Here is a 16,007-nt window from a genome sequence, read left to right on the forward strand (position 1 = left end):
AGGAAAATCGAAACATTGTGTGCCGTTCTTACTATTTTTATTACTATTTTAAAGAAAAAATGCGATACGACAAGGCATATTTATTCAAACACGTAAGAAATATGTATATCTTGCCTCGGAAATAATTGGATTTTCCATCACAATAATTACCACGCCAACAAATAGCAATGCAAAAAATAAATCATGTTTACATACCTCCTTTATCAAATGTGGCATTAATGCATATTGGAATTGTTCAATTAATGTCACATACAATTTGTTCATTTTGATTTAGTTTTATATTGGTGGTTGTTTGTACTGTTATTGTTGTTAGCCTTCTCACCTTTGTTGTCCAGCTCTTTGTGTTTTTTTTGTTCACACGTTTTAGTGTGAACTTTAAATTGATTTTGTAAATCAGGATTTTAAGCAATAGGCCACCAACTGCGTCACAAATATGTACCTAGAGGGAGTATTTTTCCGTTGCAGAGTTGATATTTAATAATTGCATTCATACAAATTATGATGTGATGATGGCAAAAAATGAAAGGAATTATGGATGGCTGTAAATGTCATAAGTCTTTTTCTTTTGTTTTCAGGATAACAGAACAATTAATGATTTCTCTGACATTATTCTATAAAATAATATCCTGCGGAAATTCATGGGAAGTAGGCACTGATGGACGTACACATTTTTATTGATAGGTAAAACATTGAAAGCACAATATGTTACACAAATTACGTTGAAAAAAAATTATGAAAAATGACTGAAGTTTGTTCAACGTAGATGGTTAACTACTAAAAACTCTTTTCTACTAGTTTCAATATCAGAGTTTGAATACTATTTACAGTCGAACTTCTCTATAACGTACTTTTCTCTATAACGAAGAAAAATTTAAAACACCCAAAATAACCTCTATATAACGAATATTTGTCAAACTTTTCCGCACTGATGTCTTCACAATAACGAAAATTGTTTCAAAGTTTATAATTGCTCGGAAATTATACATCAAAAGGGAAACAGCTAACCAGTAGGTAGTCAATGATGTCAATGATTTGGTATAGCACCACATTGCGGTACCTATAGATTTTGAAGCAAACTCGTGATACCAAATCAATATATTTTATATACGGCATAATTATTGTGTTTGGTTTGGTTTTGTTGTTGTTGCTGTTTTTTTTTGTCAGCACAGCTGACTGATACTTTTTTACTTGTTATTTCATTTTTAAATTTCTTCGCTTCATCTATTTCTAAATAATCATTTCTAAAAAATGATCGGGCACAAAATCTAGATTTTTATTTCAACAATTACTTTTAATTATTATATTGGACTTACTGTTTATTAAAATCTAAAACTGGAATGAATCCAATCAAATAATCCGTTACAGTTATAATATTTTTAAGTAGCATTGATTGGGTATGAATTGCAAAATGTTAAACCAGGCAAAGAAGATATGACATTTAAAACGCATAAATATTTTATATTATTACTAGCAAAGTGCCCGCCACTTCGATTGCGGAAAGGAAATAAAAACAACAACAACAAACAATACTTAATACCGAAATGGTGAACACTGATTGTTTTGTTGTACTACTACCTAAAATCGGTCCATCTCACCCCTGCAAATCAGCAGCGAAGTATTTCAATTTATGGCTTTCTGTCCTCAGGGTGCAAACAAACTGTCGCATAGGTCTACGTTTCCAAATGGACTTTCTAATGCGTTCAGAATAAAAGCACAATAAAAATACAATATTCAATACAATTTTTCGAACCCACGACCTTATCTAAAATTTTACAGTTTTATCCCCACTTGTTCGCCCAATGCCTATTTCGTTACATGTAGAAACATGCCATATGCATATTTAAAGTGCGAATTATTATAACTATTGTGATCTAATCCCAACAGCGACTCGTATAACAAATTTCTTAACGCTGGATTTACCACTTCATTCATATCGGTGTTCCAATGTGTAGTAAAATTTAGTATACCAAACTTCAGAATTTCAAAATGGTACCAAAAATGCTATTTTTCGTACACCTGGGTATAAACTACAAAAATTACTCCGTATATAAACGCTATAAACCAACCGTGATTCTCATTGCCAGCTCTATCTGTTCACCTACTATATAACCCCACACACCAACAGTGGCTCTAATTTTAGAATTCGAACTCAGCCCTCAAATACCAAATTTAGTACTTTTCTTGTATTTATGGAACGTATTTCTACAAAATTGAGTACCATTTAGTACTTTTCGTATACTTATGGTATGTATTTCCACAACCATATCCATACCTTAACCCTACCTACAAACACCGAAATTAATACCAAATTTCCAAATTCTCCCCTCTATTCATACACCCGATATCAAATTTATTAGACATAAGCATTATTTTCCGAGATTTCTTCCTCATCCCCATTCTACACACCAACAGGGATCCTAATACTAAAATGAAGAAATTTAGTTTTATATTTTAACAAATATCAAAAAGTTAAAAATTTTGTTCCACTTAACACTTCTGGAACACATAAGTACGCATTTCCAAAACTACCACCATATCACAATCCTACACACTAATCTAAATTTCACGATTCCAGGTATATCCGACCACCAATTTTCGAATTGTACTAAATGTAGTACCATTACGTATTCTTCGTACCCATAAGTCCGAAATTCCAAAATTACCTCAACTCTACACATGAACAGAAATCCGTTCAACCATTCCAAATTGTATCAAATTTAGTACCATTTAGTATTTTTGTACCCATAAGTACAAATGTCCAAAACTAACTCAATCCTACACTCCAAAAGAAGCTTCAATTTAAATTTCAGGTTTCCAGCTCTATCCGTTCAATCAAATCCGAATTGTACTAAATTTAGTACTTTTCGTACTTATGAGTACGAATTTCCAAAACTACCTCCATCCTACCTCAAAACTACCGCAATCTTTATTCCAATTTTCAGCATTCCTGCTTTATCCGTTCACTCAAATCCAAATTGTACCAAATTTAGTACTTTTCGTACCCTTAAGTTCAAATTCCCAGAACTACCTCAACTTTATACATCAGCAATCATTCCAAATTTCAGGATTTAATCTCTATCCGTTCACCCAAATCCAAATTGTACCAAATTTAGTACCATTTAGTACTTTTCGTATCCACAGATACGAATTATCCATACTACTTCCATTCTACACTCCAAGAGTAAACATCGTTCAAAATTTCAGGATTACATCTCTATCCGTTAGACCAAAGTCTAATTGTACTACATTTAGTACTTTTTGTACCCATAAGTACGATTTTCAAAACTACTTCCATTTTACACTTCAACCGTAACCTTAATTCCACATCTCAGGATTCCAGGTGTATCCGTTCACCCAAATCCTAATTGTACAAAATTTAGTAGCATTTTGTACTTTTCGTATCCATAAGTTCGAATTTCCAAGACTACCTCAATCCTATACTCCAACAGCAATCTTAATTCCACATTTCTGGATTCCAGCTCTATCCGTTCACCCAAATTGTACCAAATTTAGTACTTTTAGTACACGTTTCCAAAGCTACCTCCTTTTGATTTGATTCTCATTCCAAATTTCAAGGTTTTGACTCTACCCGTTCGCATAATACAAAGTGGTACCAAATTTAGTATATTTGGGTACTGTTCGCACAGTTATAGTTAAACATAAGTACGAATTTCTAAAAGTACCCCCATATTTAAATCCTACACTCCAACAGTAATCTTAATTCCGAATTTCTGCATTCCAGCTCTATCCGTTCGGTTCAAATCCAAATTGTACCAAATGTAGTACTTTTAGTAAACATAAGTACGAATTTCCAAAAATATGCCTATATCACAATCGTACACTTCAACAATAATCTTAATTCCAAATTTCAAGTTTCCAGCTGTATCCGTTCACCCAAATCCAAATTTAGTACCATTTATTACATTTCGTACACATAAGTACGAATTTCCAAAACCACCCCCATATTTCAATCCTACACTCCAACAGTTATCTTAATTCCAAATTTCTTGATTCCAGCTCTATCCGTTCAGTCAAATTTAAATTGTACCAAATTTAGTACCATTTAGTACTTTTCGTAAACATAAGTACGAATTCCTAAAACTACTCCCCATATTTCAATCCTACACTCCAACAGTAATCTTAATTCCAAATGTCTTGAGTCCAGCCCTATCCGTTCCGTAAAATCCAAATTGTACCAAATTTAGTACCATTTAGTACTTTTCGTAAACATAAGGACGAAATTCTAAAACTTTCACCATATCGCAATCCTACACTTCAACGGTAATTTTAATTCCAAACTTCAAGTTTCCAGCTGCATCCCTTCTTCCAAATCCAAATTTAGAACCATTTAGTATTTTTCGTACACAAACATAAGTACGAATTGCCAAAAGTACCCCCATATTTAAATCCTACACTCCAACAGTAATCTTAATTCCAAATTTTTGGATTCCAGCTCTATCCGTTCGGTCAAATCCAAATTGTACCAAATTTAGTACCATTTAGTACTTTTCGTACACATAAGTACGAATTGCCCATATTTAAATCATACACTTCAACAGTAATCATAATTCCAAATTTCACGTTTCTAGCTCTATCCGTTCACATAAAGCCAGTTGTACTAAATTTAGCACCATTTAGTACTTCATACACATAAGTACGAATTTCCAAAACCGTTTCCTTACGTCAACACCACTCTCCAACCTTGACTCCCATACCAAATTTCAAGATTCTAGCTTTATCCATTAAAAATATGCAATTGTAACCAAATGTAGTAACTTTTAGTACTTTTCGTACATTTATAGGTCCAATTTCCAAAAACCCTTTGGTACATCCTTCTAACTCTCCATCAGTGACTCTCATTTCAAATTTCAGAATTCTAGCTCTACCGGTTCGCCAAATACAAATGGTACCATATTTAGTATTTAGTTCTAGTTCGAATTTCCAAAAACCGAGCCTTATCTGACCTATTCGGACTAAGAGTGGCCTTCACCCAAAATTTCAAGATTCTAGCTCCAGCAGTTTAGACTGGTCGTTGATTATCATTCAGTCAGTGAGTCAGTCATCATTACTGAACTCTTTTATAATATTAGATATTTATGTTATTAGCTGAACCCGATGCCGTTCGCAAATGCATCACAAATTAAATTTGTATATTAGGATGATGACTTTTTAAAACCGCATATATATCTTTGTATCATGTTTTTAGATAAAAAACCTGATTTTACAATTTGTATTATTTATACGATTTTGATGATCGCTAAAACGGAATGGCAAATAAAGAAGAAGATAAGATTTTGGATAATTTTTTAAAATCACATTTTGTCCACGGTGCCACCTTGGTGCAATGGTATGTACACTAGGGTTACGACTTTTTGGAATTTTTTTCTCAAAAATGATTTCCTGTAATGAGAATGAATGAACTTTTGCCTATTTATGCTTAAAATAACATTTATTCGATTTATTATAAAAAAGGTTCCGGACAAACCACTTTAAAAAAATAATTTTTGAAAAAATACTATGAAATCAAAAAAAAAAATTAAAAAAATATTTCCTGTTGCACGAATGAATGACCTTTTGCCTATTAACAACTAAAACAACTTTTGATCCATTTAAATGTTGAAAAAGGTCCCGCACAAACCACTTTATTTTTATGATATATGAAATAACTTTATATATATTATATAAAACGATATATATGAGTAATAATGTACTCTAAGGTTATGACTTTTTTACATAACCCTATGCTGTTTTAATGAGCTTTACCTAAGATAACATGAAATATTAATTATAAAGTGATTCGATAAAAAAGCTTCCACACAAAACGCTTTTAAAGTCTTTATTTTCAGAACTTTTGACAACTTTTTGAAGCAGATATTTAACTGAACTGTTTTTTCCCACTAATTTTATTATCGTAATATTATATACATATAAGCTTATATTATATATAACTTTATTTCATTTATCATAAAAATAAAAAGAGGTTTATGGGGATAATTTCCATTATATAAATGGATTAAAAGTTATTTCAGTGTTTAATAGGCAAAATATCATTCATTTGATCAACAGGAAATAATTTTTTGAGAGTTTTTTTTCACTTCATAGCATTAAAAAAAAATCAAAGTGGTTTGTTCGGAACCTTTTTTATAATAAAATGGAATGGATGTCATTTTAGGCATTGATAGGCAAACGTGCATTCATTCTCACTACTAGAAATCAGTTTTGAGAAAAAATGTCAAAAAGTCATAACCCTAGTGTACACCCGCCTTGCACGTTGAAGGTCCGGGGTTCGATTCCCAGTTCAGACAACATCTCATTTTCAACGGTGGTAAAATACCCCTCAGTGTAATGTTGAGCGATTTCTTTAAAATTTTGGCGGATTTGTATGGAACCAAAGCCGAATTTTCGCAAAATCACTCTACAGACCACATTTATTGTCCAATCGATGAAAACAGTTTACTAGTTCTTTGTAGTGGCTAAACAAGTAATCCTACAAAAAATTTTGAAAATCGGGTCAGATTTTAATATTAGCTATATAAAGGGCCCATGGAAACTTTGAGACCCCAGTGGCACGTGTTAACATATTCTCATTCAGCTCAATCTATGGCAGTCTTAATTTTTAACAAAGCTAAACATTTTAGGAGTATGCCGCATAAAAAATCCCACATCGATTTTTTCCCTTTGAGTTAAAACCAGTCTAGTGCTTACACCTGGGAAGTTTTTGCGGATTCTAAAACAACAATGTTGATAGATGTGAAAAATCAAGAAACAAAAAAACGCCGGAGCGCTTTTTAAATAAATCGTGATTCAAGTTGAATTTTTAGGGGGTTTTTAGCTTTTCACAATTTTGATTGGAAGCCGCAAGTCCTATCGAAATGGGACTAAAGAGAATGTTGTAGCTATAAAAAATTCTCTACAATATTGACCTTTATGATGATTTCATAGGTTTTGCCGATATTGAGATATAGAAGTTCAAATTGGGACAATGCATTGACTGTATCATATTATGCTGAATTTGGGTGTGGGTGACCTTTCTCTTCGAATGTTTGCTGCAGTCGAAATACAACGCCTGTCATTTATCTGTTATATGCGTTTGTTGTATCGACAACAATCATCTCAATTGATCCCCACAGGTCGAACTCATCTATTATATTCTGGAGTTCTTCTGCTACTGTTTGAGCTTTTTCATCTTTCAATTTTAGCGTCGTCAATTTAATTTATACAGATTAATTCTTGAGGATCGCGGTTTATTATTCAAAACTCTCAAGTACTTCGTCCCCCGCGCTGCTTTCTTGTGGATAGCTTTGGGGATTTCTGACCGGTTGGAATTCCAATGCTCCCAGCGGAAAGCTAATAGCACGTCCTCGCCGTTTATGCGAGCCTATGACAAAACTTCTTGAAATTTCTGTTAGGTTATGCTTCCTTTTGCTTGTTAATGCTGCATTGGCATCCTCCCACGTATTATCTATACTGATGTCGGATGATCTCGTGCTACTTTCGGAACAATGATATATCGCTAAGTTTACCATCCGGATACAGTCTGGAGTAACCAATCACGGTGCGCTTGAACTACTTTTAAATGAAAGGTGCATACACCTGGGAAGTTTTTGCGGATTTTGACACTACAATGTTCATATGTATATGTATGAGAAAAATCAAAAAACAAAAAAATCGACATCAAAGAATACCAGAGAAATTTTTGGGGATATTGAGAGGGACAATACGCGGACTGTATTGCCTTCTTACTTTAAATGAAAAAACAAAACAAAAATCGCCGGAGCGCTTTTAAAATAAATCACCATCAAAGTTCACAATTTTAAGGTTTTTTTTAGGGTTTCGCGATGCTGCTTGTATACCGCAAGTCCTATCGAAATGGGTTTATCGAAAAGGTTGTAGCAGTGAAAATTCTCTACAAAATTTACCTTTATGATATTTTCGTAAGTTTTATCATTCTTGATATATAGAATTTCAATTTGGGACAGACTGTATCGCCTCCTAACTTTAAATGAAACCCGCTTACACCTGGGAAGTTTCTGAAACAGAAATGTTCATAGATGAGAAAAATCCAAAAATTAGTAAAAAGTCGTATTGCCGACAGAGATATACCCTCAGCCGGTGTGAATTGAAACTTTCATCTACGGTAAGGTTGAATGTATTTAGGGTCTTTCCAGTATTTTGTGGCCTTTTTAGACATTTGAACTTATCTTTTCGGTATATATCGCGCCCACTAGTCTTTGGACCAGGAAGCATGGACTTGTCCACGGAAAACATAAAATCGCTGTAAACCGGACCACAAGAACAGCATCGGCATACATTTCGAAAGGATTTTCGGCCATACCTTAAACTGCACTTAGACACAAGTGTTGAATATTTGTTGGAGTACCTCCATTTTAAAACTTAAACTAAATTTGGAAAAAATATTAGGAGATCAACAGTTTGGAACAAATTTGTTCAAGATATATCATACATACCATTTAAGTGACACTTTTTAAATATTCGGGGGAAGTGCCGGAAGTTGTGGACCGGTATTGCTTATCTTAGAACTGAAGCTATGTAAAAATGTTGGACCAAATCGGCTGATCAGTTCGAGAGTTATCGTGGGTTTTTACACCTTTCAGGCTGTTTTCTGAAGAAGTATGGACTTGCCACTGAAAAAATTTTTACCGTCGTAATTGAGGCAGCGAATGCAAGTTGCTTCAACAAAAATCAAAGTTATTCAAGAGCAGGTCTTAAAGTGAACTTATCCGAAATTTTGTACGATATGTACCCGAAGCAGTGGAGAAATATAGTCCATATTCGAACCTGATTTATATCTGGTAGATATATTAGGATGTGTAAAGTATGGACCAAATCGGTCACTCCCATCAATATTTATCGTGCGCACAATTTTTGCGAACACTTTTGAGCTTTTGTGGGGGTGGTATCTGAAGCAGTGCAGCGATATAGCTTATCTTCGAACTTAAACTAAGTTTGCACAAAATATTAAGAAGGCCACATCTTGGACCGAATTGGCAGATCCGTTCGAGAGTTATCTTGCGCTCCAACCACTACACATGGTGTCATAGGGTTTTTTGTACTTTTCAGGCTATTTTCTCAGGAAGTATGGACTTGCCCCTGATGAAACTTATACCGCCGTATGAGGGGCAGTGAATACAATTTGCTACAACAAAAATCAAAGCTATTCAAGAGCAGGTCCTAAACTGCACTTTTCCGAAATTTTGTTTGTGAGGTACCCGAAGGAGTGGACCGATTGAGTCCATATTGTAACCTCATCTAAGTCTGCTAGATATTGTACGATGTGCAAAGTATGGACCAAATCGGTTACTCCCTTCAAGAGTTATCGTACGCACAAATTTTCCGAACATTTCCGAACTTCTGTGAGGGAGGTACCGGAAGGAGTGGACCGATATAACCCATCTTCGAACTTAAACTAAGTTTAAACAAAATATTACGAAAGCCAAATTTTGGACCGAATCGGAGAGAGTTATCGTGCGCTCCAGCCAGCCAGACAGACAGACGGGCGGACATGGCTAAATCAACTCAAAATTTTCTGCAACACATTTTGTCCAAACATACTTGGGGTCTAAAACCATTATTTCGAGGAGGCACATTTTGCCCGTATAAAAGTGTATATACATACATACCCTCGTTAGCATAAATGCTGAGGGTATAAAAATACAATTGACAGCTAGACAGACGAACGGACAGGGGTTAATCGACTCGTAATTGCCTGAAATGGATATCGTCCAAACATATTTCCATGAGGCGTTCTTTCACCGTATCAAACTGGATATACGTTAGCCTAATGGCTGAAGGTATAATTAGGAATCTGTTCATAGTACATTATATTTGTCACTCTTGTTATTGTTTCTTGTACAGTTATAGTCCGAGAATAGGCAATGAAATATTCATAATTGCAACTAAAAATCACAACATTGTAAAAATTGGATGGAGCCTATTGCGTTATCTCAGCTGTTTAGTCACCAAGTCTATGTCACAGCGTAACTTAACATCTTCACAATGTATGAAAAATTTCGTAATAATCAAACATTTTGAGGCTTTTTTATTGGCACATATTATTCCCACTAAAACAGATGGTGAGAAAAAACTATGCAATACATTTCTAAAAAAAATACTCGTATATAAACAATAATCGAAAATAATAACAATAAAGATAGCATTATAAACACATTTAATTGCGGTATTATTATGCGTCACTAGCGGAATATCCAAATAAATATGCAAATAGCTATAAAAACCGTTTTAAAATCAAGGCACTGTGAAATGAATAGAAATAGTGAATAATTTATGACTTTTGCCACATTTTATGTATCATCTTGTATCGAGATGAATTAAATTAGTAGTCAAACCTGATAAGCAATTTGGTATATGAATGTATTTTAACAGTAACAACAGATTAATTTTTGAACTTCTCTCTATAAACACTGCAACAGCTTGATATTGTTTTTAATGGATTGCAAATATTCATTAAATTTTTATTTTGTTTTACTTTCAGTGAAATTGATATTATACGACATGAACAAAGTATAGCCTCTAAGGATCTTGAGGGTTACCTCAGTAATCCTATAAATGCATATCGATTGATTAAACGTCTTTTTGCTGATTGGCCCACCTTTGAAGAGTCTATTGCAACGGACACTACACGTTTAGGTAAGTAAACAGGACAAGACAGGCGATAAACAGAATTTAATGAATATTTTCTTTTAAACAACAACATGGCACCGACATACTCGTACATACTTTCTATTACCAATATGCAAAACAAGCACAATGGGTCAAAAAGTGAAAAAATTGAAATTGAAAAAAGTAACATAGACTTAGACGGCCTGGATTGTGCCCGGACATAACCCCCACGGACATAACTCCCAAAAGGATTTTGGGCGTTATGTCCGCTGCACTTTGCGGACATAACTCCCAAAATTCGTTGGGAGTTATGTCCGTGAAGCAAAATGGACATAACACCCCAAAAAATCGCGGACATAACTCCCAACGATTTTTTCTTAATTTGTAAATTATTTCTTTGCCTAATTTTGAAATTTATAGTTATACATACCGAAGTATCCACAAAATCCTCCTGATTTCATAAAATTAGTTAAAAACGAAATTATGCCCGAAATTTTTAAGAAAATCGCGCTATTTATTCAAAAATATTTTCGTTTTTCAGAAAGTATTTAAATATTTGTACAAACACTTTTTATCTTCTTAAATTGTGAACATATTTTTCTAAAAAATTGCGCAATTTTTTTTTCAATAATATTTTCGACTTTTTTTGTAAAATATTTTTGAAAACTTTTACAAAAACTTTTTATTTTCATAAATTGTGAAAATATTTTTGTAAAAAATCGCGAATGTTTTTACAAAAACTTTTTATCTTCTTAAATTGTAAAAATATTTTTGTAAAAAATCGCGCGATTTTTTTTATATTTTTGCCTGCGGCGCTTTTCGGTTTTGCAGAAAGTGTTTGAATATTTTTGCAAAAACTTTTTATTTTTTAAATTGTGAAAATATTTTTGTAAAAAATCGTGCGATTTCTTTTTTCAAAAATACATTCGCCTGCGGCGCTTTTCGTTTTTCAAAAGTATTTGAATATTTTTTACAAAAAATTTTATCTTCTTAAACTGTGAAAATATTTTTGTAAAAAATCGCTCGATTTTTTCAAAAATATTTTCGCCTCCCATTGGGACTTATGTCCGCTAAGGGGGGTCGGACATAGCTCCAAAAAAAGTTAGGAGTTATGTCCGCAAACCAAGGCGGACATAACACCCAAAATCGTTTTGGGAGTTATGTCCGTTGGGAGTTATGTCACGGCACCGGCCTGGATACATAAGCAGCCTCGCCTGCTTGCCTTGCATGACTGCTTCCTTTCTGACATTATCAGTGCAATCTTTATAAATAACACGCAAAAAAGTATCCGTCGGCTTTGCCGACAGAGATATATGACCTCAGCCTATCTGAATTTAAACTATCATCTACGGACAGACCTAATGTATTTAAGGTCTTTTCAGAATTTTGTGGCCCTTTTTGGACATTTGAACTTGCCGACAAAAATGTGGATTAGGATTAAAATTCAAACGTGTTGCGGAGGAGGTACTTAAAGGAATGGACCGACATAGTCCATTACGAAAGTTGATCTTATTTTTGATAGATATCGCGCCCACTAGTCATTTCAGTGGGTCATCGCATAAATTTTGGACCAGAAAATCGATATCGGTCGTGCATGTTGCTTCAACAGAAATAAAAGTTATTCGAGAGCAGGTCTTAAAGTGAACTTATCCGAAATTTTGTGTGGGAGGTACGCTAAGGAGTGGACAAATATAATCCATATTCAAAACTGATATACATCTGGTAAATATATTAGGGTGTGTAATGTATGGACCACATCGGTCACTCCCTTCAAGACTTATCGTGCGCAAAATTTTTTGCGAAATTTTTTAAACTTTTGTGGGGGAGGTACCTGAATGAGTGTACCGATATGGCTTATCTTCGAACATAAGCTAAGTTTTGACAAAATATGATGTAGGCTAAATTTGGTCCAAATCGGCAGATCCGTTCGAGAGTTATCGTGCGCTCCAATTTCACGATGTGCGAAGTATGGACCACATCGGTTACTCCCTTCAAGAGTTGTCGTGCGCACAAATTTTTCCGAACATTTTTCCGATTTTTTGTTGGGGAGGTACCGGAAGGAGTGGACCGATATAACCTATCTACGAACTTAAGCTAAGTTTGGACAAAATATTACGAAAGCCAAATTTCGGCTCATCCGTTCGAGAGTTATCGTGCGCACCATCCAGCCAGACAGACAGACGGACGGACATGGCTAAATCAATTCCAAATTGTCTGAAACGGATTTAGTCCAAACATACTTGGGGTCTAAAACCATTATTGCGATGAGGTATAACCCTTGTTAGCATAAATGCTGAGGGTATACAAATCTAATGTCCTAAGTTGGTAACGGCATCAGTTGAGAAAGGCTGGACCGATCTGAAAAATTCTTTTTTATGAAATTTTCGCCATAACCCGACTTAGGTTTTTATGCAAAGAAAATTTGACGACGCCCACTTTTACGCCAACTTTTTTTCAATTTTCATCTTTTCTACAAAAACTAAAAAAAAATCGGAGGGGGCTCTGTACTTCCACTATACCCTATTTCTTTAAGAATACTATATCTTTATAAATAAAAATCAAATCTCGTTCGTTGGTAATGGCATCAGCTAAGAACTGCTGGACCGATTTGGATAATTCTTTTTTTGAAATGTTCGTTATAACCCAACTTAGAAAATTTGACCACACCCACTTTTTTCAATTTAAAATTTTTCTCTTTTCTACAAAAACTACTGAACTGATTTTCCTGAATTGTCATGGAATGTGCAGAGATGGCCCCCGTTGAAAATAGGATACATACTTTGTTGAATTTCGGAGGGGGTGGGGTACTTTCTCTACACCCGGTTTGAAAATTAATTTCCGAGACAATTGTGGTTGTGTCTCTGACATTACCTACTTAGTTAGGACCCAAAAACTTGACCATGCACACTTTGTAAAAAAATTTAAATCTACAAAACTAATAAACCGATTTTCTTGAAATTGTCAGGGAACGTACAGGGATGGCCCCCCGAAACAGGCTACATATTTTATCGATTTCCAGAGGGGATGCGGTACCATCCCTATGCAATATTTACAAAAAAATCGCTATGTTTGCAAATATTACGAATGTATCGCTTGAAAAATTTACGAATTAATCTACAATCCGGGTGACATAGGGGGTGGAAGATACCAAGGAACGGACCTGACCGATTTTAACATGGCAAAGTCCAGGTCCCCTTTTCATCTCAATTGGACACTGACCTCCCCGTGGTGTCACCTGGGGAACTGCCTTTAACACCCGTTAAAGGTAGTGAGCTAACATGTGCCGCGCGTTCACCCATAAGAACGTTTAAATCTTAGGTTTGAGCGCCGGGTTAGTAACCCGGCCCTAGAAAAAACAGCCTACTATGAAAAAACGAAAGAAAAGAAAAACAAACCCTCTAAAGTTGACGAACACCGCAAACGTTTTAAGGACCATGATCTGCGAATCTGCACCTGGAATGTTCGCACACTTTATAGAGAAGGTGCAGTGTTCGAGTTGGCAGACGTACGTGAAAAGTACAAGGCCGATATTACTGCCATACAGGAAATACGATGGATTGGGAAAGGCGTCACAACAACACCTAAAGGTGGCGCACTGTATTATAGCTGCCATGACGTAAAGCATGAGTTTGGCTGTGGATTCGTAGTTAGTCGGAGGCTTAAACATCTGGTATCCAGCATCACCCCAGTGAATGAAAGACTTGCTGCAATTCGAATAGAAGCTAAATTCTTCAACATCAGCTTTATTTGCGCTCATGCTACCACTGAAGAAAAGGACGAACAGACCAAAGATATATTTTACGAGCGCTCAGAAGAAACATATGACCGTTGCCCTACCCATGACATTAAAATCATTCTAGGCGATTTTAATGCCAAAATTGGAAAGGAGGATATCTTTGGCCCAACAGTCGGGTCATTCAGTCTCCACAGTGAAACATCTGACAATGGTATAAGGCTGATAGACTGTGCAGCTGCAAAAAACATGGTAGTTAGCAGTACCAGATTTAATCATCTCGATATTCACAAGGGCACCTGGCTGCCTCCAGATCAAAGAACAAGTAATCAAATTGATCATGTTGTGATAGATGGAAGACATCCATCGAGCGTGTTGGATGTACGATCGTTCCGAGGCGCAAACATTGATTCGGGCCACTACCTTGTTGCAGCAAAGGTACGTACCCGTCTAAACGTTGCAAATAAAGCACGAACAGACACAACGCGGAAGTTAAACATCGATTGGCTGCAAACACAACAGATAACCACAGCATATTCCACTCAACTAGCCCAATTGCTTAACGAGAGCACTCCTTGTCCCGATAACATAACAACACAAAATCCGTAAAATCCATACTTGGATACCAGAGACCTCCACAAAGGAATCCATGGTATGCTGCTACCGAAGAGAAAAATGCGGCATATAGAGCTACTTTACAATCAATAGCAACGCGTAGCGCACGAGAGAGATATCGGGAGAAAAGGAGAGAAGCGAAACGTCTTTTCCGCAAGAAAACGAGAGAAATGGAAAAGCGTGAGTGTGAAAAAAACGAGATGTACAGGAGCCAGAATGAAGTCCGAAAATTCTATCAAAGAGTGAAACATCAAACAGATGGCTTTGGTACAGGCACATCCTCCTGTAGAGACCAGCAAGGTAATCTGGTAACAGATACAGATAGCGTGCTCAGGATATGAAAGGAACATTTTTCCAATCTGCTGGTATCCAAGAGTAGCGAAGACGATGATACCACAGATCCAATCCCAGAAGATGGCATAAAATGTATACCACCCGTCCAAGATGAGCTAAAAACAGCAATCAACTGGCAGAAGAATAACAAAGCAGCAGGAGCCGATGGCTTACCAGCCGAGCTGGTTAAAACCGGAGGCGACGCGCTGATAAGGTGTATGCATCAGCTAGTTAGCACCATTTGGCAGGAAGAACGCGTACCCGGCGATTGGAACCTGAGCATCCTGTGTCCCGTCCACAAGAAAGGAGATAAGACCGTATGCTCCAACTATAGGGGCATAAGTCTTCTCCCTATTGCCTATTAGATAGTGCCAGGGATATTGTGCGGACGACTAAAGCCAATGGTCAACGAAATAATTGGACCATACCAATGTGGCTTTAGACCTGGCAAATCCACCATTGACCAGATATTTAGCCTGCGGCAAATCCTTGAGAAGACCCAAGAGATGCAGATCGACACCTATCACCTTTTGGTCGATTATAAAGCAGCCTTCTGCAGCCCGCTACGTTCGAAGTTATTCCAAGCCATGTCTGAATTTGGTATCCCCGCAAAGCTCATCCGGCTTTGTAAGATGACGTTAACTGACACTAGGTCATCAGTTAAAATTGGAAAGAACCTCTCCGA

At 35.8% G+C, this 16,007-nt stretch overlaps 1 protein-coding gene across 1 annotated transcript in view; it reads left to right on the forward strand.

Annotated features, from left to right (window-relative positions):
• LOC141389483 (prolyl 4-hydroxylase subunit alpha-2-like) overlaps positions 1–16,007 on the forward strand; it is a 63,734-nt gene that overhangs the window by 6,544 nt on the left and 41,183 nt on the right. Inside the window, exon 2 of the mRNA XM_073961017.1 lies at positions 10,514–10,668. Within this exon, the coding sequence (XP_073817118.1) occupies positions 10,514–10,668 (155 nt within the window). The remainder of the gene's footprint in view (positions 1–10,513; positions 10,669–16,007) is intronic.

The sequence above is a fragment of the Musca autumnalis genome, unplaced genomic scaffold, assembly GCF_047663935.1.
Source record: "Musca autumnalis isolate F117 unplaced genomic scaffold, ASM4766393v1 scaffold_1, whole genome shotgun sequence".
Lineage (NCBI taxonomy): Eukaryota > Metazoa > Arthropoda > Insecta > Diptera > Muscidae > Musca > Musca autumnalis.